We start from the raw sequence: 27,993 nt of genomic DNA, 5'->3' as shown, positions 1-27,993 counted from the left end.
TAGTGACAAAATCTTTTATCCCAATTTTAAGAAGAGTTTGCAAGGAATAATTACAAAGCAGAATAATACACAGTTGCACACTTATAGAGCTTATATAATCTCACTCAATATAAATCGGAGATTTGTTGTGACAACTACTTGACCATCTCCATCTTTATCTTCTTTATGGTTGAACACCAAGTCACGCTTTCTTTCCACAGTCCAAACAGTTGTTTCACACTAGTCCAAGAATGAGGAGGAAGATTCTTTCTCCAGATTTTTCAAATCATGTTTTATAAGTAAAATGTTAAACTGCAGGCTGAATCCACAGAGTTTTAGTAGGAAGTGGATCAATCACATGTTGCCTACCCTAATGTGGGGATTCAGCATGGGATCCAGGTTCGGATCGGTCTCAGCCGAGGCTCGACCAAGTTTGGCCATGATTATAATGAGTGTAAAGAAACCAATTACTCCAACCAACAGCAACATGAAGATTCGCTGTTTCAGTGTGAGGGTCTTTTTCTTAGTGCCAGTACGATTCCTTAAAAAAAAAGAAAAAAAAATTTATATACAATTATATTATTAAATTTATTGGGAAGACAAAACATTTTTCCCCTTAATAAATATAACTAAGTTAATCAATTAAATTAGTGAAATAGTAGCAATTAATAAAATTATACTGGATTTACACATACTAGTTGTTACACATACTAATTGTGTAAAATCAATGCTGGTAAAACTGCCAATGATAATATATAATGGCAAATGACAAGTAGGATTAGGCCTTTTTTTTTTTTTTTTTTCAATAAATGAATTTGAGCCAAAGACTAAGGAGACTCACTTTAGAACCTGTGCAAACCAGCTAAGTGCAGGCCGTCTGCGGTATTTGTCATCATCAAAGTCAATCTGCATCACTGTACTGTGTCCTGAATCCCTCGTGTCGTATACCTTTCTTGGGGATACAGCTGAGAAGACACATTGGAAGGAATTAACAAAGATTATATTAGAGCAGGGGTCTCCAAACTTGGTCCTGGAGGACCAGTGTCCTGCAGAGTTTAGTGCCAGCCCTAATTACACAGTCCTGAACCAGCTAACCAAGGTCTTACTAGGCATACAAGAAACTTCCAGGCAGGTGTTTTGAGGCAAGGTGGAGCAAAACTCTACAGGACACCAGCCGTCCAGGACCGAGTTTGGAGACCCCTGTATTAGCGACTATACTTATACTAAATCACACACCTAAAGCACACCACTACAGACATCATTTTAAACATGGTGTTCATGACCCATTATGAGATTCAGCGGATGAAGTTTAATAATTTTTAAACACACATTATAAACGATTATAAACATGAAAAAGTATTGATCCAGCATACTGAATAAACAGATCACTAGTCACCATTTAGTCAATTAAACATTGAATGTAGGAATTTGACAGCTTGACAAAAATACTATTGAATTGTTTTACATACAGTATGCATTTTTTACAGAGATGAATTATTTACATTCACAGCAGTAAACAGTAAATTAGTACATTCAACACAGTAAACAGTAAATTAATGTTCTAGTCTGCATAGAATTAGCCTTCACAAAAAAGTTATGTTGTAAATTAACACTAGTTAATAATAATTTAATTTCCGTACATAGTGTTAAAAAAAATAAATAAATAAATAAAAGGAAAAAGAATCATTTAAATGCTTAAATATATACAGTACAGACCAACAGTTTTGACACACCTTCTCATTCAAAGAGTTTTCTTTATTTTCATGACTATGAAAATTGTAGATTCACACTGAAGGCATCAAAACTATGAATTAACACATGTGGAATTATATACATAACAAAAAAGTGTGAAACAACTGAAAATATGTCATATTCTAGGTTCTTCAAAGTAGCCACATTTTGCTTTGATTACTGCTTTGCACACACTTGGCATTCTCTTGATGAGCTTCAAGAGGTGGTCACCTGAAATGGTCTTCCAACAGTCTTGAAGGAGTTCCCAGAGATGCTTAGCACTTGTTGGCCCTTTTGCCTTCACGCGGTCCAGCTCACCCCAAACCATCTCGATTGGGTTCAGGTCCGGTAACTGTGGAGGCCAGGTCATCTGGCGCAGCACCCCATCACTCTCCTTCTTGGTCAAATAGCCCTTACACAGCCTGGAGGTGTGTTTGGGGTCATTGTCCTGTTGAAAAATAAATGATGGTCCAACTAAACGCAAACCGGATGGAATAGCATGCCGCTGCAAGATGCTGTGGTAGCCATGCTGGTTCAGTATGCCTTCAATTTTGAATAAATCCCCAACAGTGTCACCAGCAAAGCACCCCCACACCATCACACCACCTCCTCCATGCTTCACGGTGGGAACCAGGCATGTAGAGTCCATCCGTTCACCTTTTCTGCGTTGTACAAAGACACGGTGGTTGGAACCAAAGATCTCAAATTTGGACTCATCAGACCAAAGCACAGATTTCCACTGGTCTAATGTCCATTCCTTGTGTTCTTGTGTTCCTTGTGCTGCTAGAACTCCGTGTGCCATTGACCTGGTCTCTAATCTGAGCTGCTGTTAACCTGCAACTTCTGAGGCTGGTGACTCGGATGAACTTATCCTCTGCAGCAGAGGTGACTCTTGGTCTTCCTTTCCTGGGGCGGTCCGCATGTGAGCCAGTTTCTTTGTAGCGCTTGATGGTTTTTGTGACTGCACTTGGGGACACTTTCAAAGTTTTCCCAATTTTTCCGACTGACTGACCTTCATTTCTTAAAGTAATGATGGCCACTCGTTTTCCTGTACTTAGCTGCTTTTTTCTTGCCATAATACAAATTCTAACAGTCTATTCAGTAGGACTATCAAGCTGTGTATCCACATGACTTCTGCACAACACAATTGATGGTCCCAACCCCATTTATAAGGCAAGAAATCACACTTATTAAACCTGACAGGGCACACCTGTGAAGTGAAAACCATTTTCCAATAATTCATAATCATGAAAATAAAGAAAACTCTTTGAATGAGAAGGTGTGTCCAAACTTTTAGTCTGTACTGTATATAAAAAAATAAAAATAACAATATGCCAGTGCTAATGTATACCTGTGTTAATGGTGATTGTATCGGTGGTAGAGGTAGTGGTCATACTGATGGCAGAGTGATTCTGGGCACTCATTTCTCCATTTTTGTGCATGTGTTCCACATCCTGATCAGGTGGTAGACTGGTGGGTGTGAGGTTTGAAGTTAAATCCACTGTAGGGGCTGGAGCACAGATGAATATATCAAATCAGCTTAAAATGTTTGAACAAAACTTACTGTATTACTGTCTATGTTTTTAATTTACAGTGTGTTAATTACAAAAAAAAAACATAATTGGATGGAATTATATATATATATATATATATATATATATATATATATATATATATATATATATAATTGGATGGCTTTGCTACAATGCTATAGTGTGATCTTGTGTGTTTTAATTCTTTAATAGAACATTTTTTTTATTTTTTAAGTGGTTCTGTCTAGTGCCCATTGTAATAAATAGACTTCTTTGACTGTGACAACTTAATATTAAGTATACAGGTGCTAGTCATATAATTAAACTATCATTGAAAAGTTGATTTATTTCACTAATTCCATTCAAAAAGTGAACCTTGTATATCATATTCATTCATTACACACAAACTGATATATTTCAGATGATTATTTATTTTAATTTTGATGATTTTAACTGACAACTAAGGAAAATCCCAAATTCAGTATCTCAGAAAATTAGAATATTATTTAAGACCAACATAAAGAAATTTTTTTTTTAGAAATCTTGGCCAACTGAAAAGTATGAATATGAAAAGTATGAGCATGTACAGCACTCAATACTTAGTTGGGGCTCCTTTTGCCTGAATTACTGCAGCAATGCAGCATGGCATGGAGTCGATCAGTCTGTGGCACTGCTCAGGTGTTATGAGAGCCCAGGTTGCTCTGATAGTGGCCTTCAGCTCTTCTGCATTCTTGGGTCTGGCATATCACATACAATACCCCATAGATTTTCTATGGGGTTAAGGTCAGGCGAGTTTGCTGGCCAATTAAGAACAGGGATACCATGGTCCTTAAACCAGGTACTGGTAGCTTTGGCACTGTGCGCAGGTGCCAAGTCCTGTTGGAAAATGAAATGTGCATCTCCATGAAGTTGGTCAGCAGCAGAAAGCATGAAGTGCTCTAAAACTTCCTGGTATACGGCTGCGTTGATCTTGGACCTCAGAAAACACAGTAGACCAATACCAGCAGATGACATGGCACCACAAACCATCACTGACTGCGGAAACTTTACACTGGACCTCAAGCAATGTGGATTGTGTGCCTCTCCTCTCTTCCCCCAGACTCTGGGACCCTGATTTCCAAAGGAAATGCAGAATTTACTTCCATCAGAGAACATAACTTTGGACCACTCAGCAGCAGTCCAGTCCTTTTTGTCTTTAGCCCAGGCGAGACGCTTCTGACGCTGTCTGTTGTTCAAGAGTGGCTTGAAACCCATGTCTTGCATATGTCTGTGCGTAGTGGATCTTGAAGCACTTACTCCAGCTGTGGTCCACTCTTTGTGAATCTCCACATTTTTTAATGGGTTTTGTTTCACAATCATCTCCAGGGTGAGGTAATCCCTATTGCTTGTACACTTTTTTTTTCTACAACATCTTTTCCTTCCCTTCGCCTCTCCATTAATGTACTTGGACACAGAGCTCTGTGAACAGCCAGCCTTTTTTGCAATGACCTTTTGTGTGTTGCCCTCCTTTTGCAAGGTGTCAATGGACAACTGTCAAGTCAGCAGTCTTCCCCATGATTGTGTAGCCTACAGAACTAGACTGAGAGACCATTTAAAGGCCTTTGCAGGTGTTTTGAGTTAATTAGCTGATTATAGTGTGGCACCAGGTGTCTTCAATATTTTCACTTTTTCAACCTTTTCACAATATTCAGATTTTCTGATATACTAAATTTGGGATTTTCCTTAGTTGTCAGTTATAATAATCAAAATTAAAGTCTAAATGTTCAGAGCGGTGTCCTGTTGCATTATTTCCTCAGATTTTAAAAGCAGGGGATGCGTTTTATCAGTTATATCCATTGCTTCTGCATTCTAAGTCTTGCATTTGAGGATGACACACACAAACCAGGATGAAGACGAGGAAGCCGACAATAAGAACTATGGGAAAAACAAAGGGCATGGAGAAATCAAGAGTTTGGAAACTACCGGAGACATTACCAACCAAGACCTGATTGGCTGAGAAAAACAACAGTAGTTGATGATAGACAAATCATAAAAGCTGAGAAAATTAACCCTAAAGTACATGTCTGTAAAATCACCAACAACCTCCAGAAAGCTGGGGTGATGCTCTGTCAATCTACAGTCCGCAGGAGAATTTGACACAGAATTACAGAAGCTGCACAGCAAGATGCAAACCTCTGATCAGCACCAAAAATAGAAAGGCAAGTTTCTTCACAAATGTGAGCCAGTAGAGTTTTGGAACTGAGTTGATGGACCAATGAGACAAAGTGATCACCTTTATCTAAGTGATTGAAAAGCAAAAGTGTGGAGGGAAAAAAGGGAAGTGAAAATTATCCTAAGCATACAACCTCATCTGTAAAGCTTGGTGGAGGTCGTGTCATGGATGAGCATGCATGGCTGTCTCTAGAATAGGACCTCTTAACTTTAATGATGTTTTAATGTATGATTGCAGTAGCAGAATGAATTTGGAAGGGTACAAAATAATCTTGGCTACTAATATTCAAGAAAATGCCACCAAACTCATTAGAAAGCCCTTCATATTGGATCAGGACAATGAGCCAAAAAACCCTGCCAGTTCAGTCAAGGACTTTTTCAGGGTAAAGAAATGTAAAGTCTTTGATTGCCCGAATTCGGATTACATCCGAATGAACATTTCACCAGCTGAAGAGAAGAATAAAGACAGAAACTCCCCAAAACTAGCAACAGTTGGAAATGGCTGCATTAAAGGCTGGAGAAAAGCATTTCAAAGCATAAGACCATATACAAATAGCATAGTGGGATGAACTCTAAAAGTTCTGTCCTTTTTAATTTGGTAAACATGTGTGTCGAAAGACCTAATAATAAAATGTGACATTCTATAGTTATGTCGCATATTCATCTTTTAATTATATTTGCAAATGTCTTGACTCCACAGCAGTGAAAGCAATTTTGTCTTTACTGTTCCAATACTTATGGAGGGCACTGCACTGCCCTACAAAGGCAAAGTGCAGTAACTAAGCAAACAATGAAACTGACAAAAATGCCTTTAAAGTATTTACAGCCAGTCAAACATGTTGTGGGTAAATTAGTGGCAATGCATTCATTTAAAGGCATTTTAGGATGATTTTTTTATAGATAAAAACCATGACCATTGATGTGATCTTTGATCACTAAAATGCAGATACTGCACTGACTTTGTATGACCTTATACAACTAAAACACTATTGCAACGGTAAAGTGCAGAATCTCAAACTAAATCAGATAAATAAAAAAAGTTAATCAAGCCTTCTTTTTGTGTTTCTTACTACATGTTGATTGTTTTTAATAACTTTAATAGTTGTATTGGTGTTTGCATGTTGTGAATGTTAAAATTACACTGTGGTAAGCCTCAAGATCATCTTATCGCAATGCTCCTTTCACCACAGATTTTTGCTCATTTTATTTAAAATGGTAAATGGACTGCATTTATATAGCGCTTTCAACAGACCACATGGCCATCCAAAGCGCTTTACAATTTGCCTCACATTCACCCATTCACACACCGACTGCGGTGTCAGCCATTCAAGGCGCCATCCAGCTCGTCGGGAGCAGCTGGGGTTAGGTGTCTTGCTCAAGGACACCTCGACACTTGGTCAGGTGGAGCCGGGGATTGAACCACCAACCTTCCGGTTTCTAGACAACCTACATGAACCACTGAGCCACTTTTTAATTACTTAAAAAGTAATTAATTACAAACAAAGTAGTTAAAATCCACACAAAAGGGATAATTGTGATTCTTTATAGGAAAATAAGAAACAGAATAAGGGATGCTGAAAATATTTGTACTGTACCACGTCCATATCTGCAGTTAAGTATATAAAAGGTGTATCAAATTTACTCATAAAATAAATAAATAATAATATTATAAATCAGATAATTATTACGTTGTCAGAGTGGATATGAAGCAATGCAGGTAGGCTGTTTAATTTGCTAGTGGCTGGCTAGTTAATGTTAACTGATTATAAAGCTGTCATTTGCTTTGCTATGAGTTAATTTTTTGCAATCTAACTTACCCGTCTTAAACACAATCACGGAAAACAAAGTCAGAATGCAGTAACTTCACTTACTGCAGTTTGCCTTGGTATTAGTTTGGATTTTGTAGTTTCTGCAATTTTAACACTCTCGTTTCTTGGAAATGGGACAAAATTGAACCAGGAGACTTTGTCACAAGACAGATGTCACAAAGCCCATTTTAGGACTTAACTCAATTTTGACCAGATGTGTAGTAATTGCGCTTTGCCTTTGGACAGCAGTGTATATGATAACAAAAAATATAACATATTAGAATAATATAATATTACCCTATATATTATTTTCAATAGTGCTTTATAATTAACATATCATACAACTACACACACACATACATGTAGTATATTTGATAACTATATTGTAATCATATATACTATAATAAGGTCATGCATGTGCTGATAGCACTCAAGTAAACGAACCCTGAATCATAACATACTATATAGCCCTAGTCGCATGGGATTAGTATTACCTGGTGACCTCCAGTCATTTGTAATGGTGGGGCTGTCTTAATCCCATGCGACTCGTCCATGTCTGTAATTTGTAAAGTAAAAATTCCCCCGCAAATGACCCACCATATTTCACTGAACACCGAGGTCCTGTGATAATATAAGTCCCACGAGATTTGACATCTCTGTGATTTGGCCAGCATTTTGCAGGTGGTCTATCATTTTTCACATTTTTGTTTCCTGTGCGCCTTTTTATCCATCTTTCGCGAAGAATGGAGCTATGTTTAATTGTTTTAGTTGCTGCAACATTGCTACACCATACATTTGCAGAAAAAGAAAGCTGAAAAGGTTTTGAGGTAGGGCTGTGCAAAAAATCGAAAGCAATTTTCATGCACATCTCATCAGTAAAGACGCTCCTGTAATTAGTAGTATATCTTCAGCACGTGCGTTCGGATCAGGGTTGCCAGGTTTTCACAACAAATCCTGCCCAGTTGCTTCTCAAAACTAGTCCAAAACTAGCCCAATCGCGTTTCCAGCAGGTTCCCCGATAAAAATTGCTTCCCGGGGTTAAAATATACGTTTTTTAGCAAGGTTGTCTTGGTAAAATTCACATTTTAGGGGCTAAATATCACGTTATTTTTATTGGGGTCGCTTAGACCCGAGGACATGAAAAACAACCACAGACTTGGCAACACTGGTTGGCATTTACTACACCGAGCCGTAACTGACAATCTACACAAAATCAATGTTAAAATCGCAGGCGATTGTTTGAAAGTCAGCTTTGATTGTTCCTAATAAACTGTTCAACTGCACTCGCAAGTGAATATTAAATTATGTTGTGGGATAATTAAATATATTTTAAATAAACTACAAACATAAAAGTATATACATTTATTTTGTCCTTGCATTCTTTAAGGCTCATTATGCAGCTCATTATGTGGGCCTTTGTCTTCTCAGGTGTTAATCACAATTATATTCATGATAGTTGACGCTTACTCGCATATGACTTTTACCAACAAAAAGTGTCTTAGAAAATTTTGATCAATATATTGTTTTCTGTGAGTGAGTAAACAATGATTTTCAGATAATTTAGAAAGAAAAATTCTAGGCTACAATCTCCAGTTCTAAAAAGTCCCGGGAACCAATGTTCTGTATGTGTTTTATGGCCTTATTCAAGTGATTTAAGATTTTTAGTTTTTTGCTAACCACGCATACATTTTTTTTTCCTCAAAAAAACAATCATGTACATACGGAAGTTCTAAGCAGCCATGCATTATATTTTTTTTCCTTCTTGTTTTCTCGTTATAACGACATAACGAAAGTCGTTTTCTCGTTTTAACGACTAAATTTTCTCTAACAAGTTAAAAAACTGCGCCAGCAGGTGGCACTATAGACCTGAATATAACTGATGGGGTGTTGTACACCATCCACTTTACTGTACGCGGACCTTCCTCGTGATCGGTATAATTTGTGCAGTCTTGTTCATTACTGACATTTAATTAATTCATAAATGTTAAATGCTTGAATCAATACGATTATTTTGTGTATTAAGTTCTTGCTATATGCATGAATTTCACCAACGCGTTCTGTGTCATAAAATAACTGCTTATCAAAACCAAGGTTGACGTCACTGTATTCTGCTTACACCTATTTGTGCTTCTTTTAGGGACATGATTAGGTAGTTAATAAGCGGTGATGTTCTGTTCTGTCCTAATCTACAGTAGGATGGGATTTAACGATGTAGGCTATTTGTGATGTGCTTTTCCTTATTATAAATCTTTATTGTTAATCATATTGATGAGAAATGTATTGTATATGTAAAGTGCCTTAGGCTAATTTAATTCAGTTTTGTTCTATAATGTTGTAATATTTTTTTTTTTCTGCAAACACAAACTACACATTCACATGAACGCTCTTTTCAAACAGAAGCTTGTAATGCACATGATATCGGTCACAGCATATAATGACTACAAAAAATTACAAAATTATATATAATTTTATTTCAAATAAAGGGAAAATTAAAAGTGAGTTTAATCCAAGCAGCTCTAAAAGATCTTAGAATAGTTCTGCATCCTTCTGAAGGCGCTAAGCCTGTGTTCGCGGTGTTGCCATTTACACATGCTAATTACAAAAACAAAACATTTGGTGTACTGTCTCTGGAAAAATCAACAGTGATTGATCAGCCTTTATTTATGTACAGTATTGTAGACGTTATTACCTAGGCGAAGCAAAATTTGCTGAAATATAGGCTACAGTAAGAGCGCCTGCATGAGTGTCCATCAAATGCCTGTCAAAGTTGAGTTCGTTACTATAGCAACAGTAAAAACTGTCATGTCGTTATAACGATAAAACAAACTTTTGTTATGTCGAGATAACAAGAAAATTAAGTCGTTATAACTAGAAAACTGCATGGCCGCTTGGAACTTCCGTATGTACATACATGCTGTTCACATATTATTATAGCCCAGTTTGTGCTGATTACAGTGAGATTAGACTCTAGCCATTTAGATATTTATAAGAAACTGAAAAAAGCACAAATGTCATGGCATGACAAAACTTCTTTAGGCCCCAAAAATACCCTTAGACCTCAGAGGGTTAAACATACCCAGGTATGTTACATAACGTGCTTTCTGGAATACCCCCCAATCTCACTCTTTCTGTGTGTGTATTTTGCACTCATGTCATTTTAGAGTTTAACTCATTCATTAATGGGAGTCATGTGGGTCATACTCCTCATATCAGAAAATATGGCAAGCCATATAAATATGGGGGGGGGGGTATTCTTATATACTTGTTCATTAATCATCCATGATGAATGTTTGTTTGATATTCATAGCATTGACAGAGAGGAGTGTTTACCACAATATTACTTTAGTTAAAAAAAAATAAAAATAATAAAAATACTAGGACATATAAATATTTTGCAGGATATTTACAGTTGTGGTCGTAAGTTTTCATAAACTTTGCAGACAGTGTTAATTTTGACAGGGATTTTTGATTTAGTCTTAGTCTTTATCTTGAGATAAAAATGCTTAAAGGTGCACTGTGTAATTATTAGTGGCATCTAGCGGTGAGGTTGCAAATTGCAATCAACGGCTCAGTCCCCCTCTCACCCCTCCCTTTAGAGAAGCTAGGTGGCCTACACAGGTAAAGATGTCATCGGTAAAGACAATAAGATTTCTTTACAAAAGGTAAAAATCATGGAATTAAATTTAACTATTCAATTATATTGCATTTCTGTAAATAGACTTTAAAAAAATTCTTAGTCACATTTTAGTCATGGGAGTCTTACATAGTTTTTGTCAACGAAAAGTCACTGCATTATTATAGTCAAGCTGCAGTTACCAACATTTATTTGAGTAGTTACTTTTCATATCTTCAAACAAAAATAGTCATTAATTCTTCTCTCTTTAGACCAAAGCAATTAAGCTTATGATAAAATTGAATTACGGATTGAATTTGGAAAAAAACGAATAAATTATGACATTTTAATTTTTCTGTAAACTATCCCTTTAACAGTAGTGAAAAGGGAGCAACTTATAAAAAATATAGTTGTCCATATAATATTTAATATATAATGTTTGAAGAATAAGCAGAATAAGACAATAAGATATTTACAAAAGAGATACAAATTAAACTCATTTTTCAGATACATTAGGTTTTACATCTTTTGTTGGTTAACATTATAATGACACAGATAACTAGGAATGGCATGCATGTAATACTGACACACGTTCAATTTTCACCCACCTGTTCATGTTCACTTAAAGGATTAGTTCACCAAAAAGGAAAATTATGTCATTAATGACTCACCCTCATGTCGTTCCAAACCCGTAAGACCTCCATTCATCTTTGGAACACAGTTTAAGATATTTTAGATTTAGTCCGAGAGCTTTCTGTCCCTCCATTGAAAATCTATGTATGGTATCGAAAATACATTTGACAAAAAATAGCAAAAACTACAACTTTATTCAGCATTGTCTTCTCTTCCGGGTCTGTTGTGAGCGCGTTCACTGCAGTGTAGTGATATCCGGTTCGCGAACGAATCACTCGATGTAACCGGATCTTCTTGAACCAGTTCACCAAATCGAACTGAATCGTTTGAAACGGTTCACGTCTCAAATAAACATTAATTCACAAATGACTTCAGCGGTTTACTTTAACAGCTGCCTGCGGGTGTCGCTGTTGGACAGTGTTTTCTCTACTTCCTGTTGGCCTTCTGTAGCAAATTGTAGCTCCGTGTAGCTGTTTTTATTTTATTTTTTTCTCTAGAATCTTTATCTTACTATCACTCTCTGTTTTTTAAAGTGGTAAAATATAACTTAATTCACACCATATTTCTGATATTATCGATCAATCTTATCAGATTAACTTTGATCGTTCACTTTTATTTTATATCCGTGAGTGCAGTACACCTGCAAAGCGTTAGCACTCGTTAGCTTGTCATTAGCTTGTCATTAGCGTTTTCATTCAAACCTATCGCTGTTTTCTTTTCTCCTCTCCCTCGCTCCAGTTTTTCACAAGTTCATCAAACAACCGCAGTAAGAATTTTCATCAAGCACGGTGAGTAATGGCTTCTCCTATCATAGTTTCTTGCACCTCTTGCCACATGTACAGTTTATCTATCTCTGTCGCTGATGAGGGATTCACATGTGATAAATGCAGGGAAATAGTTAGGCTGACAGAGAAGATTTCAGAATTAGAGACACGCATCCAAACTTTAATTGAGGACAGTAAAAATGTTAGGGCTCTAGATACGGCTTTGGATGCGTCTAGCTCAGGGATTCCTGTACATTGTTCGGTTCCGGAAACAGAGCCCCAGCAGCAGGGCAACTGGGTGACGGTGAGGCAGCGTAGTCGTGGGTCAAAACACCGCTCTTCTGTTCCGATCAAAACATTAAACAGGTTCTCCCCACTCAGTGATGCACCCACTGAGAAACCTGATGAAAGTGCTCTAGTTATTGGTGATTCTATTGTACGGAACGTGAATATAAAGACACCAGCCACCATAGTCAAATGTTTACCGGGAGCCAGAGCGCCTGACATCTTGGCAAATTTAAAAGTGCTGGCTAATGCTAAACATAAATACAGTAAGATTGTTATTCATGCCGGCGCTAATGATGTTCGACTTCGCCAGTCGGAGATCACTAAAAATAACATTAAAGAGGTGTGTGAACTTGCAAGCACGTTGTCAGACACTGTAATATGCTCTGGTCCCCTCCCTGCTTACCGTGGTGATGAGATGCATAGCAGATTGTCATCACTCAATGGCTGGATGTCTAAGTGGTGCCCACAGAATAACACAGGTTTCATAGACAATTGGACGAGCTTTTGGGGCAGACCTGACCTGTTTAAAAGAGATGGTCTTCATCCCTCCTGGGGTGGCGCCACTCTTCTCTCTAGAAATATGGCAAATAGTCTTAGTGTTTATACTTGACTAACTGGGGCCCAGGTCAGGAAGCAGACAGACTGGCTAAACCGACCGTCTGCTAGCTGCCTCCAGTCACAGAGGTCAGTTAATTCTCAGCACATAGAGACTCTTTCACCTAGATATCACACTATAGAGACTGTGTCTGTTCCCCGAACTAGAAAATACAAAAAACGTCCAAACCAAGTTAAGATTAACAATTTAATTGAGGTTCAACAAATAAAAAAACAGAAGCAATATGGATAAACAAATGATAAAGCTTGGCTTATTGAATATCAGATCCCTTTCTACGAAAACACTTTTTGTAAATAATATGATCACTGATCATAATATAGATGTACTCTGTTTGACAGAAACCTGGCTGAAACCTGATGATTACATTATTTTAAATGAGTCCACCCTCCAAGATTACTGTTATAAACATGAGCCACGTCTAAAAGGCAAAGGTGGAGGTGTTGCTTCAATTTATAACAACGTTTTCAGGATTTCTCAGAGGGCAGGCTACAAGTATAACTCGTTTGAAGTAATGGTACTTCATATAACATTATCCAAAGAAACAAATGTTAATGATAAATCCCCTGTTATGTTTGTACTGGCTACTGTATACAGGCCACCAGGGCACCATACAGACTTTATTAAAGAGTTTGGTGATTTTACATCCGAGTTAGTTCTGGCTACAGATAAAGTTTTAATAGTTGGTGATTTTAATATCCATGTTGATAATGAAAACGATGCATTGGGATCAGCATTTATAGACATTCTGAACTCTATTGGTGTTAGACAACACGTTTCAGGACCTACTCATTGTCGAAATCATACTCTAGATTTAATACTGTCACATGGAATTGATGTTGATGGTGTTGAAATTATTCAGCCAAGTGATGATATCTCAGATCATTATTTAGTTCTTTGCAAAATTCATATAGCCAAAATTGTAAATTCTACTTCTTGTTACAAGTATGGAAGAACCATCACTTCTAACACAAAAGACTGCTTTTTAAGTTATCTTCCTGATGTATCCAAATTCCTTAGCATATCCAAAACCTCAGAACAACTTGATGATGTAACAGAAACTATGGACTCTCTCTTTTCTAGCACTTTAAATAAAGTTGCTCCTTTACGCTTAAGGAAGGTTAAGGAAAACAGTTTGACACCATGGTATAATGAGCATACTCGCACCCTAAAGAGAGCAGCCCGAAAAATGGAGCGCAGCTGGAGGAAAACAAAACTAGAGGTATTTCGTATTGCTTGGCGGGAAAGTAACATATCCTACAGAAAAGCATTAAAAACTGCTAGATCCGATTACTTTTCTTCTCTTTTAGAAGAAAACAAACATAACCCCAGGTATTTATTCAATACAGTGGCTAAATTAACGAAAAATAAAGCCTCAACAAGTGTTGACATTTCCCAACACCACAGCAGTAATGAGTTTATGAACTACTTTACTTCTAAAATCGATACTATTAGAGATAAAATTGCAACCATTCAGCCGTCAGCTACAGTATCACATCAGACAGTGCACTATAGACCCCCTGAGGAACAGTTCCACTCATTCTCTACCATAGGAGAGGAAGAATTGTATAAACTTGTTAAATCATCTAAACCAACAACATGTATGTTAGACCCTATACCATCTAAGCTCCTGAAAGAGGTGCTTCCAGAAGTCATAGATCCTCTTCTGACTATTATTAATTCCTCATTGTCATTAGGACATGTCCCTAAAACCTTCAAACTGGCTGTTATTAAGCATCTCATCAAAAAACCACAACTTGACCCCAAAGAACTAGTTAATTATAGACCAATCTCAAATCTCCCTTTTCTGTCCAAGATACTAGAAAAGGTGGTATCCACACAATTATATTCCTTCTTAGAGAAAAATGGTATATGTGAGGATTTTCAGTCAGGATTTAGACCGTATCATAGTACTGAGACTGCTCTTTTTAGAGTTACAAATGATCTGCTCTTATCATCTGATCGTGGGTGTATCTCTCTATTAGTTTTATTGGATCTTAGTGCTGCGTTTGACACAATTGACCACAACATTCTTTTGCATAGACTTGAATACTTTGTTGGCATCAGTGGAAGTGCATTAGCATGGTTTAAATCGTACTTATATGACCGCCATCAGTTCGTAGCAGTGAATAAAGATGTATCCTATCGATCACAAGTGCAGTATGGAGTACCTCAAGGCTCAGTACTAGGGCCGCTACTCTTCACGCTTTATATGTTACCCTTGGGAGATATCATCAGGAAACATGGTGTTAGCTTTCACTGTTATGCTGATGATACTCAGCTCTATATTTCTTCGCAGCCCAGTGAAACACACCAATTTGAAAAACTAATGGATTGCATAGTCGATATAAAAAACTGGATGACGAGTAATTTCTTACTGCTAAATTCTGAAAAAACAGAGGTGTTAATTATAGGACCTAAAAACTCTGCTTGTAATAACCTAGAACACTGTCTAAGACTTGATGGTTGCTCTGTCAATTCTTCGTCATCAGTTAGGAACCTAGGTGAGCTACTTGATCGCAATCTTTCCTTAGAAAGCCACGTTTCTAGCATTTGTAAAACTGCATTTTTCCATCTCAAAAATATATCTAAATTACGGCCTATGCTCTCAATGTCAAATGCAGAAATGTTAATCCATGCATTTATGACCTCAAGGTTAGATTATTGTAATGCTTTATTGGGTGGTTGTTCTGCACGCTTAGTAAACAAACTACAGCTAGTCCAAAATGCAGCAGCAAGAGTTCTTACTAGAACCAGGAAGTATGACCATATTAGCCCGGTCCTGTCAACACTGCACTGGCTCCCTATCAAGCATCGCATAGATTTTAAAATATTGCTTATTACTTATAAAGCCCTGAATGGTTTAGCACCTCAGTATTTGAATGAGCTCCTTTTACATTATAATCCTCTACGTTTCTACGTTCTCAAATCTCAGGCAATTTGATAATACCTAGAATATCAAAATCAACTGCAGGCGGCAGATCCTTTTCCTATTTGGCGCCCAAACTCTGGAATAACCTACCTAACATTGTTCGGGAGGCAGACACACTCTTGCAGTTTAAATCTAGATCAGGGGTTGGCAACCTACGGCACGCGTGCCAACAGTCGCACGCAGAGGGATAATCGCTGGCACGCAAGCAATAAGGAAAACTGTATAATGACGTACAGTTTGATGTAATAACTTCTCATAGTCACACAGCCTGTTAGGAGCTACTATTAAAGTTTTAAAGTGTGAGAATTAACTTGCATGGATGCACGTGCAAACACTGCACATACTAGGTGCTTCAGATCAAAGCCTCGGTCTAACAGCACTCGTCAATGTCAAAATCACTGAGATGGCCAATCAGATCAAAGTAGGCGGGGTTTACTGTTCACAGAAGCAGAGCGCGAAGCGTCAGTTTAACGTTAAAGAGAGTGAGGTAAGATGAAGCTGCAAATCAATTAACATTAGTCAACTTTTAATAATACGTTTTACCATAGAAATGTTAAATGACCTAAAGCTATATCCAGTGATGAAAAATTTTCTGAAATATGGCCATTTTGAGAGAAAGAAAGTGGGGGGGGGGTAAATTGTCTCTCTCTGCAGACAATGAAGCGATTTTGCCCCTTTGTTGTTGAGAAATATAATGTAGCCATTCAGCATCGATTAATAAAAGTAGCGTGACAACACTCATAGGTTTATGAGCTTCTGAATGCTACTTTTTGCACAGCACGATCTCAGATCTCTGTGTGCGAGTGGTGTGTGTTGTGTGTGTGTGTGTGTCTGTGTGTGCACGTTCATCAATTAAAGCAGTGCATTAATGTTGATTAAAGGTTAAAAAAACTTTTTTTTATCGTATAATAAAAAATTGTGTATGTACCGTTTAAATACAGAATTATATCGGGGGTTGGGGGGGCTGTGCACACTTGGCACAGTGGTTAACCATAAAAATAAAAAATGGCACGTCATGCCGAAAAGGTTGCCGATCCCTGATCTAGATTAAAGACCCATCTCTTTAACCTGGCATACACATAACATACTAATATGCTTTTATTATCCAAATCCGTTAAAGGATTTTTAGGCTGCATTAATTAGGTAAACCGGAACCGGAACCGGAAACACTTCCCATAACAACCTATGTACTTGCTACATCATTAGAAGAATGGCATCTACGCTAATATTTGTCTGTTTCTCTCTTGTTCCGAGGTCACCGTGGCCACCAGATCCAGTCTGTGTCCAGATCAGAGGGTCACTGCAGTCACCCGGATCCAGTACGTATCCAGACCAGATGGTGGATCAGCACCTAGAAAGGACCTCTACATCCCTGAAAGACAGCGGAGACCAGGACAACTAGAGCCCCAGATACAGATCCCCTGTAAAGACCTTGTCTCAGAGGAGCACCAGGACAAGACCACAGGAAACAGATGATTCTTCTGCACAATCTGACTTTGCTGCAGCCTGGAATTGAACTACTGGTTTCGTCTGGTCAGAGGAGAACTGGCCCCCCAACTGAGCCTGGTTTCTCCCAAGGTTTTTTTCTCCATTCTGTCACCGATGGAGTTTCGGTTCCTTGCCGCTGTCGCCTCTGGCTTGCTTAGTTGGGGACACTTCATCTACAGCGATATCGTTGACTTGATTGCAAATAAATGCACAGACACTATTTAACTGAACAGAGATGACATAACTGAATCCAATGATGAACTGCCTTTAACTATCATTTTTGCATTATTGACACTGTTTTCCTAATGAATGTTGTTCAGTTGCTTTGACGCAATGTATTTTGTTTAAAGCGCTATATAAATAAAGGTGACATTGACATTGACTTTAATGTGGCTGACACTCCCTCTGAATTAAAACAAACCAATATCCCGGAGTAATTCTTTTACTCAAACAGTACACTGACTGAACTGCTGTGAAGAGAGAACTGAAGATGAACACAGAGCAGAGCCAGATAACGAACAAAAGATTGTAGAGCTGAAACAACTGCTAAATAACTTTTATTTGCCGTAAGCGGCTCATTTCGTGCATATTTCAAATCTGCGGTGATCAAAGTGTGGCAGTAATGAGCCACCGGAGGTTTTACTCAGCCAGTACAGCAGGAGAAGTAGCGAATAGCCAATAGCTGGCCTCGTTTTATGTCACGTGGTTCCCGAACAGCGTCTCTAGAGCATTTAGCGGGATGTGGGAGACTGGGGGTGCTTCTCAATATCCCTCCTCGTCTCCTCCGTCCTCTATCCTATGACCCGGAAACCGATCGAGCTCAGCCATCTTGAAGGACATCTCAATTCTCTAATTGCACCGCGAGGAGTCGAGGATCGAGGAGTGAGGAGGCTTCCAGAGGAGTCATGAGCGAGGAAACACAGGTGCATCCTATGCGGAAGAGTTTTATCGACTAAAACGTGACGCACGTATAAATTCTCCTCCCCCTTCACATCGGTCACAATAATTTTGATTTCTACTTTACTTTTGCAGTTTATATAAACCACACACCTCACATATTTCAACAGGGTATCTTTCTTTATTATTATTTATTATGAATTTCTTAAATAAACAAATTTCAACAACATGAGGGCAGATCCTCTGAGCGCTGCTGATGACGCAACGAAGTGACGCTCGAGTGATCAAGGATTCCAATGTGTAAAAAAAGCTTTCATTCGATCCCTCCGTCCTCGCGTCTTTTCCTTGCAGCCTTCCCTCGCATCCTACAGGGGGCGGAGCTGAGACGCGAGGAGAGTAAACGAGGATGCACAAATAAGAATTGAGAAGCACCCTGGGAGTACTTTACTTTGAGCCTTCAAAAAAGACTACTGAACTGTTTAAGGGGACGTTCACATATTGCGTCTTTTGCGCGCTCAAGTTCGTTATTTCCAACACCGCACCGCATCGAGTTAAAAACATCTCAACTTTTCAGAATGCTGCAAGCGCATCGCGGGTCATGTGACAAGAACTAACCAATCAGCTTCATCCTTTCCCGTAACAACGTTAAAAGCTCAGTCAAGATGAAAGGAACAGCTGATCATAGTTGTATATGGATTTCCATTTTGAAATAAATTTAGTAGCAGAGCTACTGCAAGCGATTTTTTGAGCTGCAAATCCATTTATCCTTTGCTGAAATTTCCGCGTCTTCAAGGAGAGAACACGTCATGGTTGCTTAGCAAAGGCAGACGCCTCAGGGGCGCTTCTGCACGAGCGCTTTGGAAAGGAGGAGAAAGCGGCGCGCCTAGCGTTTTCCACGCGTTTTTAGGCGCGATATGTGAACGGCCCCTAAGTCTTTTATTTGTGCAGATTCTCCAGTACAATGTTGTTTGCAAATGTTTAGTCGTAAAAGCTGATAACATTGCTTTTTAACAGTTAACATTTAAAGCTTTACAAACATGTTCTATGATCAGTTTGTCGTTTACCAGTTCAAAATTCAGTCGTGCAGCCTAATTATGACTGAATGAGAGAGGTAAATGTTTAAAGATATTTGAAATGCACTTTTTTTCTAAGTATTCACTGCTCTTTTTCACACAGCAGGTTTTTTGTGTGTGACTGTCCAATTTTTTTTTCTGGACAACCTTCTGATGGATTTTACTTTAAATTGTGAGTTCCATTAAGGTTTCATGCCACTGGCACTTTATTCGAAGGATTGTTTACAATTTCACAGCAAAAGCTATAAAGCTGTTTTCCAGTAAATAATAAAATACAATGCACTGCAATTTTATTCTGTTTTATCCTTATTCTTCGTGAAAATATGTTCTGAAAGATTCCTTAATAAGCTTCGTTCGGGATGTTAAACTACTTTAGGAGCTCTAAGGACTGCCATGGTGAAAACATTATTTTAAATCTCCTTGTGAAATTTGCTAGAGTATGGGTCAGTGTTCTGATTGCAGAAGAGTTCGACAAAGGATTACTAACACAATAAAACAACTCCAGGTATATTTTTGATGAGGATATGACAGTGCAAAATGGTTAAAATCTCTTAAAAATCTATGCTGAAGGATAAAGACCATTTATTAATAATTTACTTGGGGGAAAAAATGGAAAAAACTAAAATATAAGTACATAAACCGATTAATCGATTAATCGTAAAAATAATCGACAGATTAATCGATTATCAAAATAATCGTTAGTTGCAGCCCTAAAAGATTGACTCGTTTAATTTAAGTTAGAAAGGTAAGGGTCCACTGAACAACATCTCATGGAGCATGTTTAGTCCAATGAAGCAATAACGTTGTAATATGGATCATAATTCCTTTGTTTACATTCAGTTCTTCAGCGACAGAACTGTTTGTGTCCGTTATGGAATAATTCATGGTAAGAAACGGAGTCTTGGTAGTAAAAAAAAAAAACGGCATGGTTTTGCAGCGTACAGTGTCACAAACAGAATGAGACGATCCACCGAAAAAAAAAAAGTGAATGAAAGATAGGCGAAAGATAGTATATTTGAATTTTAGCGCACTCTTGTGATGGCTTGTGACGTGCTCTGACGCACCTGTCAGCTGATGGAGGCGGAACTTACAGTGATCGCCTTTTTCCTTGTTTTTTTTTTTTCTCAACAATTTTTATATATGTGAGAGTGTGTTTTATGTCGAATGTGAATGCATCTGCATGATTACCATCTGTTTGAGTGCAAATCAGCCCGCTATTACTGTATGATCACGGCTATCAAAGTGAACGTGTCTATATGAATAGAGAGAGTGGATTATTTACTTTATGGCGCATTTGTGTTATTAACATCTGTATAAGTGGCCATCAGCACATCAGCACTTATTTGCATTGTAATTCATTGTAAATGCTGCATTTCTAGCAAACTCAGGATTTTCTCTAATTGGCATACAAAGTTAAATCTTTTTTTTTTTTTTTTTCTTACTCAAATTATTTTTATTGTATTTTTCTAGTGCTCAAATAAATGACTTGTATGATGTCTAAATTTGTGTCTTTGTTTGTGTCTATGTGTTTTATAATTGAAAAAACTATGCAGTGGTATGTTTAATGACTAAATAGTTTGTAGAAGCCTTCAATACTATTGGGAAATATTTTCTTATATTTGGGGGGTGGGGGGTCTAGACATAGTCTCAGAAAAATATTTGCAGGAGTCTCATTTTTCATGAGATCTTCAGATTTGAAATAGAAACTCATGAGACATGTGACTTTCAACCCATTACTTTTCTAGATTGCTCCAGGACTGATTTCATGTATTTTTATATCAAATAAATAAAATATTTGTGTGTGGTAAAAATAAAAATCAAGGCACTTCAGTGTCTATAACTTTTAATATTTTTGAGCATTATCAAATTTGGTTGATAAAGAGTAAAGCCCAAAGGGTCTTCTTTCCAAAGACACCAAAATTATGTTTGTAACACACTGAAGTAGGAAACTGTTACAATTATAAGTTAGGTAGAGCACTTTCAGCTGTGAGTCCCATAACGGGGGGACAGGCTAACAGGTTAATGACATAATTTTCCTTTTTGGGTGAACTAACCCTTTAATCCATAAACTGTATTTACATGAGATATTCTACATGAAAGAAATCTGAACTGCTGTGTATGTATTAGAGTACTGAGAACTGATTGCGCACTGTATATGAGAACTACAGTGGAGCATGCATGAGAGAGAGCACTACTATCAATGCAATTCCGCCCAGTGTTCCCAACTAATTTTCAGAGAAAGTTGCTAAAGGAAGGTCGATTTGTTGTTAAAAGTTGCTAAATGACGTTATGATGTCATTGCGCAATGTCATTGCATAGTCACAACGCAAAATTGTGTCACATCAAATCTCAGCAAAAAAAAATAAATTAATTAATTTTAATTTGTTTGTAATATAACATGTATAAAATAATATTAAAATATAAATGACTGTACTTTTAAATTCATTGAATTATTGAACACAAACACGTTTTTGAATGATTACAATTATTATTATTTTTTAATAGCTAGTAAACTAGTAATAACTACACCTTCCCAACAATTATGCTTTAAGCAGTGTATTTCGTAGTTAGTGTGCTAGACTCTAAGAAAAGTCTGTAAAAATAGGGCACACTCTACTTTGTTAATATGAAAGAATTTTCCGTATTTTTTTACCTGCATTTTAAATTACGCATTATGTTTTCATGTGTTTACAGGGTGATAAATGGATAATATCCTGGAAAATTACTAGTATCTTTTCCATTTTTCTTACGGAGTACTAACTGATCAACAATCTCAGGTACAAGCTAGGGGTGTGACGATCCGATATTGAAATCGGGTATTGCTCCGATACAGCAATTTTTCAGATATCGGTCAATCCAAATTTGAGAATTTTTTTTTTTTTCTGATTGTGCAAATTATTCAGAATTACTTGTGAAGCCATATAATAGCGTAATGCAGCGGTTCTCAATTCCAGTCCTCGCACCCCATTGCTCTGCACATTTTGTACTTTCTCTTATCGCTTCAGACGTTTGTTTTATTCAAACATTAGTGCCCTGTAAAGTGGACATCACAGGACATTCTACCATGATTCCGAAGTGAAGTATATGTTCCATTCAAAGTGCATTGAAGTGTGTGAGACATGAATTTTAATTGTATTTATTTACAGATGTATATGATGTCACACTTGTCCGTTTGTGAAGACATTCCAAATGTAGTGCAAATCCGTTAATGAATGTTAACAGTTTTCCCCTGCTCAGGGAGTATGGAGCATGTCAATGGGAATACAGCTCAGCAAAGCTCTCTCCAAAATTGTGTGGCAGTGACGCTGTGTTACTTCAAGTGTAAACGCTTCATGCTACACTGTATTTGTTTTGTCCTATCGTATCTATCATATGTTGTTGCCTTATTAAAAAAATATGCTATACATTTAAAAATAATGTATTTTAATTTTATAGTATATACTTATATATAAATACATTCATGAATGTTTTTAATGAATGGATTTTTTAATACAAATAGCAATGTGTAACATTTTACCATATTTAGTGCAACACTTATTTGTTCCCCACAAAATAGTTTTTTCACTAAATGTTTGGATTTCTAAAATTATTGTGCAGTGATTTTTCTAGAATAGCTTTTCCTGCCGAATTATCCTAACCTAGTTTATGATACATTTTTGTCATATATTATTAATATGCATAGGCCTATATTTTTCCATATTTATTGTTTCTTTTATTATTTTTTTTAATTACGTAGTCTGTATCTAGTAGATTGTGAAAGAATGATTATCAGTTTCACACACAGAGATATATAAATTCTACATTTATTTAAATGGGGGAAAAAAACTTTACTGCTATCGGATCTAGGGGTGCACCGATCGAGATCGGCCGATCGTTATGCGCATCTCATCAGTAAAGCCGGTTCTGTAATCAGCGGTAAATTCCATCAGGTGCGTGATTTCACATAGAGCAACTGGTACTACACAGAGCCATTGTTAACTGAGAAGATGCGCAAATCCACGTTCATCATCAGCGTTTATTTGCGCAACTAGACATTTAACAACGGCTCTGTGTAGTAACATCGGCTCTATGTGAAATCACGCACCTGATGGAATTTACCGCTGATTAGATAACCGGCTTTACTGGCGAGATGCGCATTAACGATCGGCCGATCTCGATCGGTGCACCCCTAATCGGATCGGTATCTGTATCGGCCAATGCTGAACCCTAAGTATCGGAATCGGTATCAGAGGAAAAAAAGGCAGATTGGACCATCCCTAGTACAAGCTACTAACAAAGTGTATCATAAATTAACAAGTATTAAATCATTTTTAAATTGAACAATTGCAGATAGCAGTTTACGTGATGTGTGTACTGCTAGGCATCTTTGGTTTCCTCTTTTTGTGTAATTTGGATGGGAAATGTGTGTCTTTTCATGGTCTAGGTCACTTATCAAAAATGGCAAAAAAAAAGCCAAATTAAAAAAATTGCTACATTTGTTGCTAGGGCAATCTGAAAAGTTACATTTAGGTAAATTTAGCAAAACTAATTCTAAATTAGCAATACTGATTCCGCCTATACCGCCTTCACTAACTTTAAGTTAATCGACAACGAATTGTGGCTCCTGGGAAAAACGGGACATCTGGTCACCTGATCCCTACACCTTTGGGTGCTGAGGCCTTTGTTTTAGATCGCTAGTTCGCATATTCATCCATTGCAGCTGCCATACTAAGACTAGATATACGATATAAATATACTGGCCTATAGGATGTATTTTGAATGTCAAGTAATCCTCAAATAACATTATAGTCCCCATCTCGTCTTGTTAAAGACGTGGCGTATATTTCCTCATAGTTTGTAACATCAGATATTAGTTTTAGTTTGTCAACATCTTGTCTGTCACAGAAAAATTTTCATTAACAAATATTTTTTTAAATTAACACTGTTTGCAGAATCTGCAAAATGTTAATACTTTTAACAAATACTACACTTATGTATGTACTACATGTATATGCACACGTGTTATATAAAATAGCTTATTAACGGCAGTAGTACTAAATATAATGCATATCATTTGCAGATTCTAGTAGGTTTATGTAAACTTATGACCGATTTTTTATGCCGGCAAAAATACATCACAGATTTCTATGTTTTCCAAGACAAGTGGGAACCCTACCAAAGATGTAAATTACAATTATGACAAACTCACTCTCAAAAGATGACCACTCAGAGTAGCATGTAACGTCATGTGGTGTACTTTCCTCACTCTTAGGTGGATCTTCAATCTAGATAGAAGGAAGTAACAATATATCATTGCAAATGAATGGCTAAATAAGTTTTAATTCATTTTCAAAGGCAAATGTCTTGAACATACTCATGAAGGTATATATACTTTAAAAGTTGCTTTCTCAAGCCAACTTCAAAGTTTGTTCACAAACTTTACAAATCTAGTTTATTAAGGTTTACTTATGTCCTACTATTTAACTCAGATGTGCTAAATAGTATTAATAAAGGAACGTGTGTGTCTATAGTTTTGACGTAAGTGTATCACCATATAACCATATAATCATATTCTCCCTCACCAGTGGAAGGCCCAGTCCAGCTCTAGCCCAGTTGACATAGGACAGTTGTTCTCTCAGCATGTCTGCAACAGGACTGGCCAGGTTTGGGGGTGGGAACACAGGACCCTGGCATGATGGGCACTGGTACCCAGCTGGTGCCGTGTAGAGAGGCTGACGGGAGGCGAGCTCATTCAGACATGACCAGTGGAATAAATCTGACATGGTAAATAAATTAGATGTAATGAGAGAAAAAAAAATAAAAAAAAATAAATATTCCGCTTAGGGGTGTAAAGGTACACACAATCGTACCAAATATATTTGGTATACTGTAGGTCTTTTTGTTCAGTTTGTGCGTGGACCAAATGAATGCAGTGTTGTTTTAACCACTGTACTGCAGAACTTTTGTGTGTGCAGAATGTTATGTTGAAAAACTATTTAATAGAAACTACTTTTAAATGTAATATAGGACAACACCAAATATATCAATATACATCTTAGAATTAAACACAGGAGAGGGTTTGCTGCTGTGTGAAAATGACTGCTGAGAGTGCCTAATATAAAGTGTTTCAAAGCATACAGCTTAATTCCACACAGAATACAGCTTCAAAAGACTTCTTTTTAATAAACAGCCTAAAATAAAATGCCTACTTTTTTCTTTTGTAAACTTTCAGACTGAATTCACTGTAAAACATTATGCCTGCTGTACTCACCATAACAAACTAGCCGAACAGTATCCTGGGAATCTAAGGGCTGGCTGCACAGGCTGCAGTTTGGGTTGTAATCGCTGTCTTGTAGCCACTGTAGGTATGACTGTACAATACACTGTACAAATATAAAGTAACAAAGTGTTTGTGTTTATACATTTTCAAAATATATTTTCTCCTTAAAGAGATAATCCACCCAAAAGTGAAAATCCTGTCATCATTTACTCACGCTCACGCCATCACAAATTCATGCAGTTTTGTTTATACAAAGATGATAATTTTGAAGAATGCCAATAAGCCAAGTAGTTTGACCACTGAATTTTGTCCATGCCATGGAAATCAATGGAAACCAAAACTGTTTGGTTACCAACATTTTTCAAAATATAATATTTTACATTCTACTTAAGAAAGAAAGAAAGAAATATAATGATATGAAGCTAACATAATTTCCCTTTTTTTGATGTAAACTATCCCTTTCGGTCATGAATTTTAACTAAATATTAGAGAACTAACCTTATTGTGATTGGATACAAGACAGTGCTCACAAACGTTGACACGATGTTCAAAGCAGAATAAGTTCGTCACCCTCCTCTTAGGACACTTGCACAAACCCATGGTCTTTCTGTCAAGGAAAAGAGCAATATATAATCATCAAGAATATATCTGTTAACTCGAGTACACTAAATCCACCTTGAGTCGAGGGTGGATTCTAATGTACTCCCAAACATACATTTTAAATATAAAACATTTAGCCGATGCAGCTCTTCTTGACACTTTTAAATATAGCTTGAATATAAACGGTCAACTCCGGTAGTTAATACATATACAAAACTGTGCCATTACTTAGTCCGACAGAAGGTAAATGTAAGCAAGTTGACAGTGACAGTACACGGATGTTTAGCTGTTCAACTGCAACATACTTCTCGCACTTAATCAACATATTAATAGTGAAACAATACCATATTTACCTTAAAGGATCAATACAAATACCAGTCAACCACAAACTGATGCAAATATTAGCATGGAACTATACACTCTCAGGTTCTATCATCTATATTTTTTAGAATCTAGGTTGCATTTTTGCCACGTCTTTTCCGCTACCGTCGCAGTGCGATTACGTCACCATCAAGCTGAAAAGTAGGCTGTCACCATAGATATACATAATGGCTATCACCATAGACATAAAAAAATACCTAGACGCCTGATCGTTGAGGTGCGGTCGAGCGGCCAATGAGGCGTCTAGGTATTTATATGTCTATGGCTATCGCTACTCGCACATGCCCGGATGCATAGACATTATATAGGATGGGCCGATGTCATGAGGGCTAGCACTGTTTCCTTCTTTTACTGTCTATGCTTTTTCCAGGGATTTCAGAACAGCGTAACAGATATTGCGTCATCGGGCAGGCGTGGCCTATTTGATAATTTGCATAGGTCAACGATCATGCGCAGATTGGGGAGGAAATCCGTTTGCTAAAATTGCTTCAAATAGTGTTACTTCTCTGAGTTCGTGTCTGTTTTTCATATTATACTCATACTGTTACAACTTATAAGGTAACCTTTCCGCGATCGCAGGTATTTCGTGTCAAAATACATCCATACTGTTAAAATGGCATTAACCTGTTATAACTTCAAATACCTCTCCTGATCTCAGGTGTTTCATGTCAAATTACATAAATACAGTTATAACTTTAATACCTTTCCTGATCTCAGATGTTTCATGTCACCTTTATTTATATAGCGCTTTAAACAAAATACATTGCGTCAAAGCAACTGAACAACATTCATTAGGAAAACAGTGTCAATAATGCAAAAATGATAGTTAAAGGCAGTTCATCATTGGATTCAGTTATGTCATCTCTGTTCAGTTAAACAGTGTCTGTGCATTTATTTGCAATCAAGTCAACAATATCGCTGTAGATGAAGTGTCCCCAACTAAGCAAGCCAGAGGCGACAGCGGCAAGGAACCGAAACTCCATCGGTGACAGAATGGAGAAAAAAAACCTTGGGAGAAACCAGGCTCAGTTGGGGGGCCAGTTCTCCTCTGACCAGACGAAACCAGTAGTTCAATTCCAGGCTGCAGCAAAGTCAGATTGTGCAGAAGAATCATCTGTTTCCTGTGGTCTTGTCCTGGTGCTCCTCTGAGACAAGGTCTTTACAGGGGATCTGTATCTGGGGCTCTAGTTG

At 37.3% G+C, this 27,993-nt stretch overlaps 1 protein-coding gene and 1 long non-coding RNA gene across 2 annotated transcripts in view; one reads left to right on the top strand and one right to left on the bottom strand.

Moving 5' to 3' along the window:
- Nucleotides 1–26,937, bottom strand: zfpl1 (zinc finger protein-like 1). The gene is made up of 8 exons (XM_059540841.1): nucleotides 26,775–26,937; nucleotides 26,320–26,428; nucleotides 25,813–25,924; nucleotides 25,124–25,317; nucleotides 24,751–24,826; nucleotides 3,062–3,220; nucleotides 821–944; nucleotides 1–520 (listed from the first exon to the last, which is right to left on the bottom strand). The coding sequence occupies exons 2-8, from the start codon at nucleotides 26,419–26,421 to the stop codon at nucleotides 334–336; spliced, it is 954 nt and encodes a 317-aa protein (XP_059396824.1). The 5' UTR covers nucleotides 26,422–26,428; nucleotides 26,775–26,937; the 3' UTR covers nucleotides 1–333.
- LOC132129663 (uncharacterized) overlaps nucleotides 1–27,993 on the top strand; it is a 193,796-nt gene that overhangs the window by 38,002 nt on the left and 127,801 nt on the right. The gene's annotated exons all lie outside the window — the stretch shown is intronic.

Source organism: Carassius carassius, chromosome 46, assembly GCF_963082965.1.
Source record: "Carassius carassius chromosome 46, fCarCar2.1, whole genome shotgun sequence".
Classification (NCBI taxonomy): Eukaryota; Metazoa; Chordata; class Actinopteri; order Cypriniformes; family Cyprinidae; genus Carassius; species Carassius carassius.
This window is presented reverse-complemented; position numbering and strand designations above follow the sequence as displayed.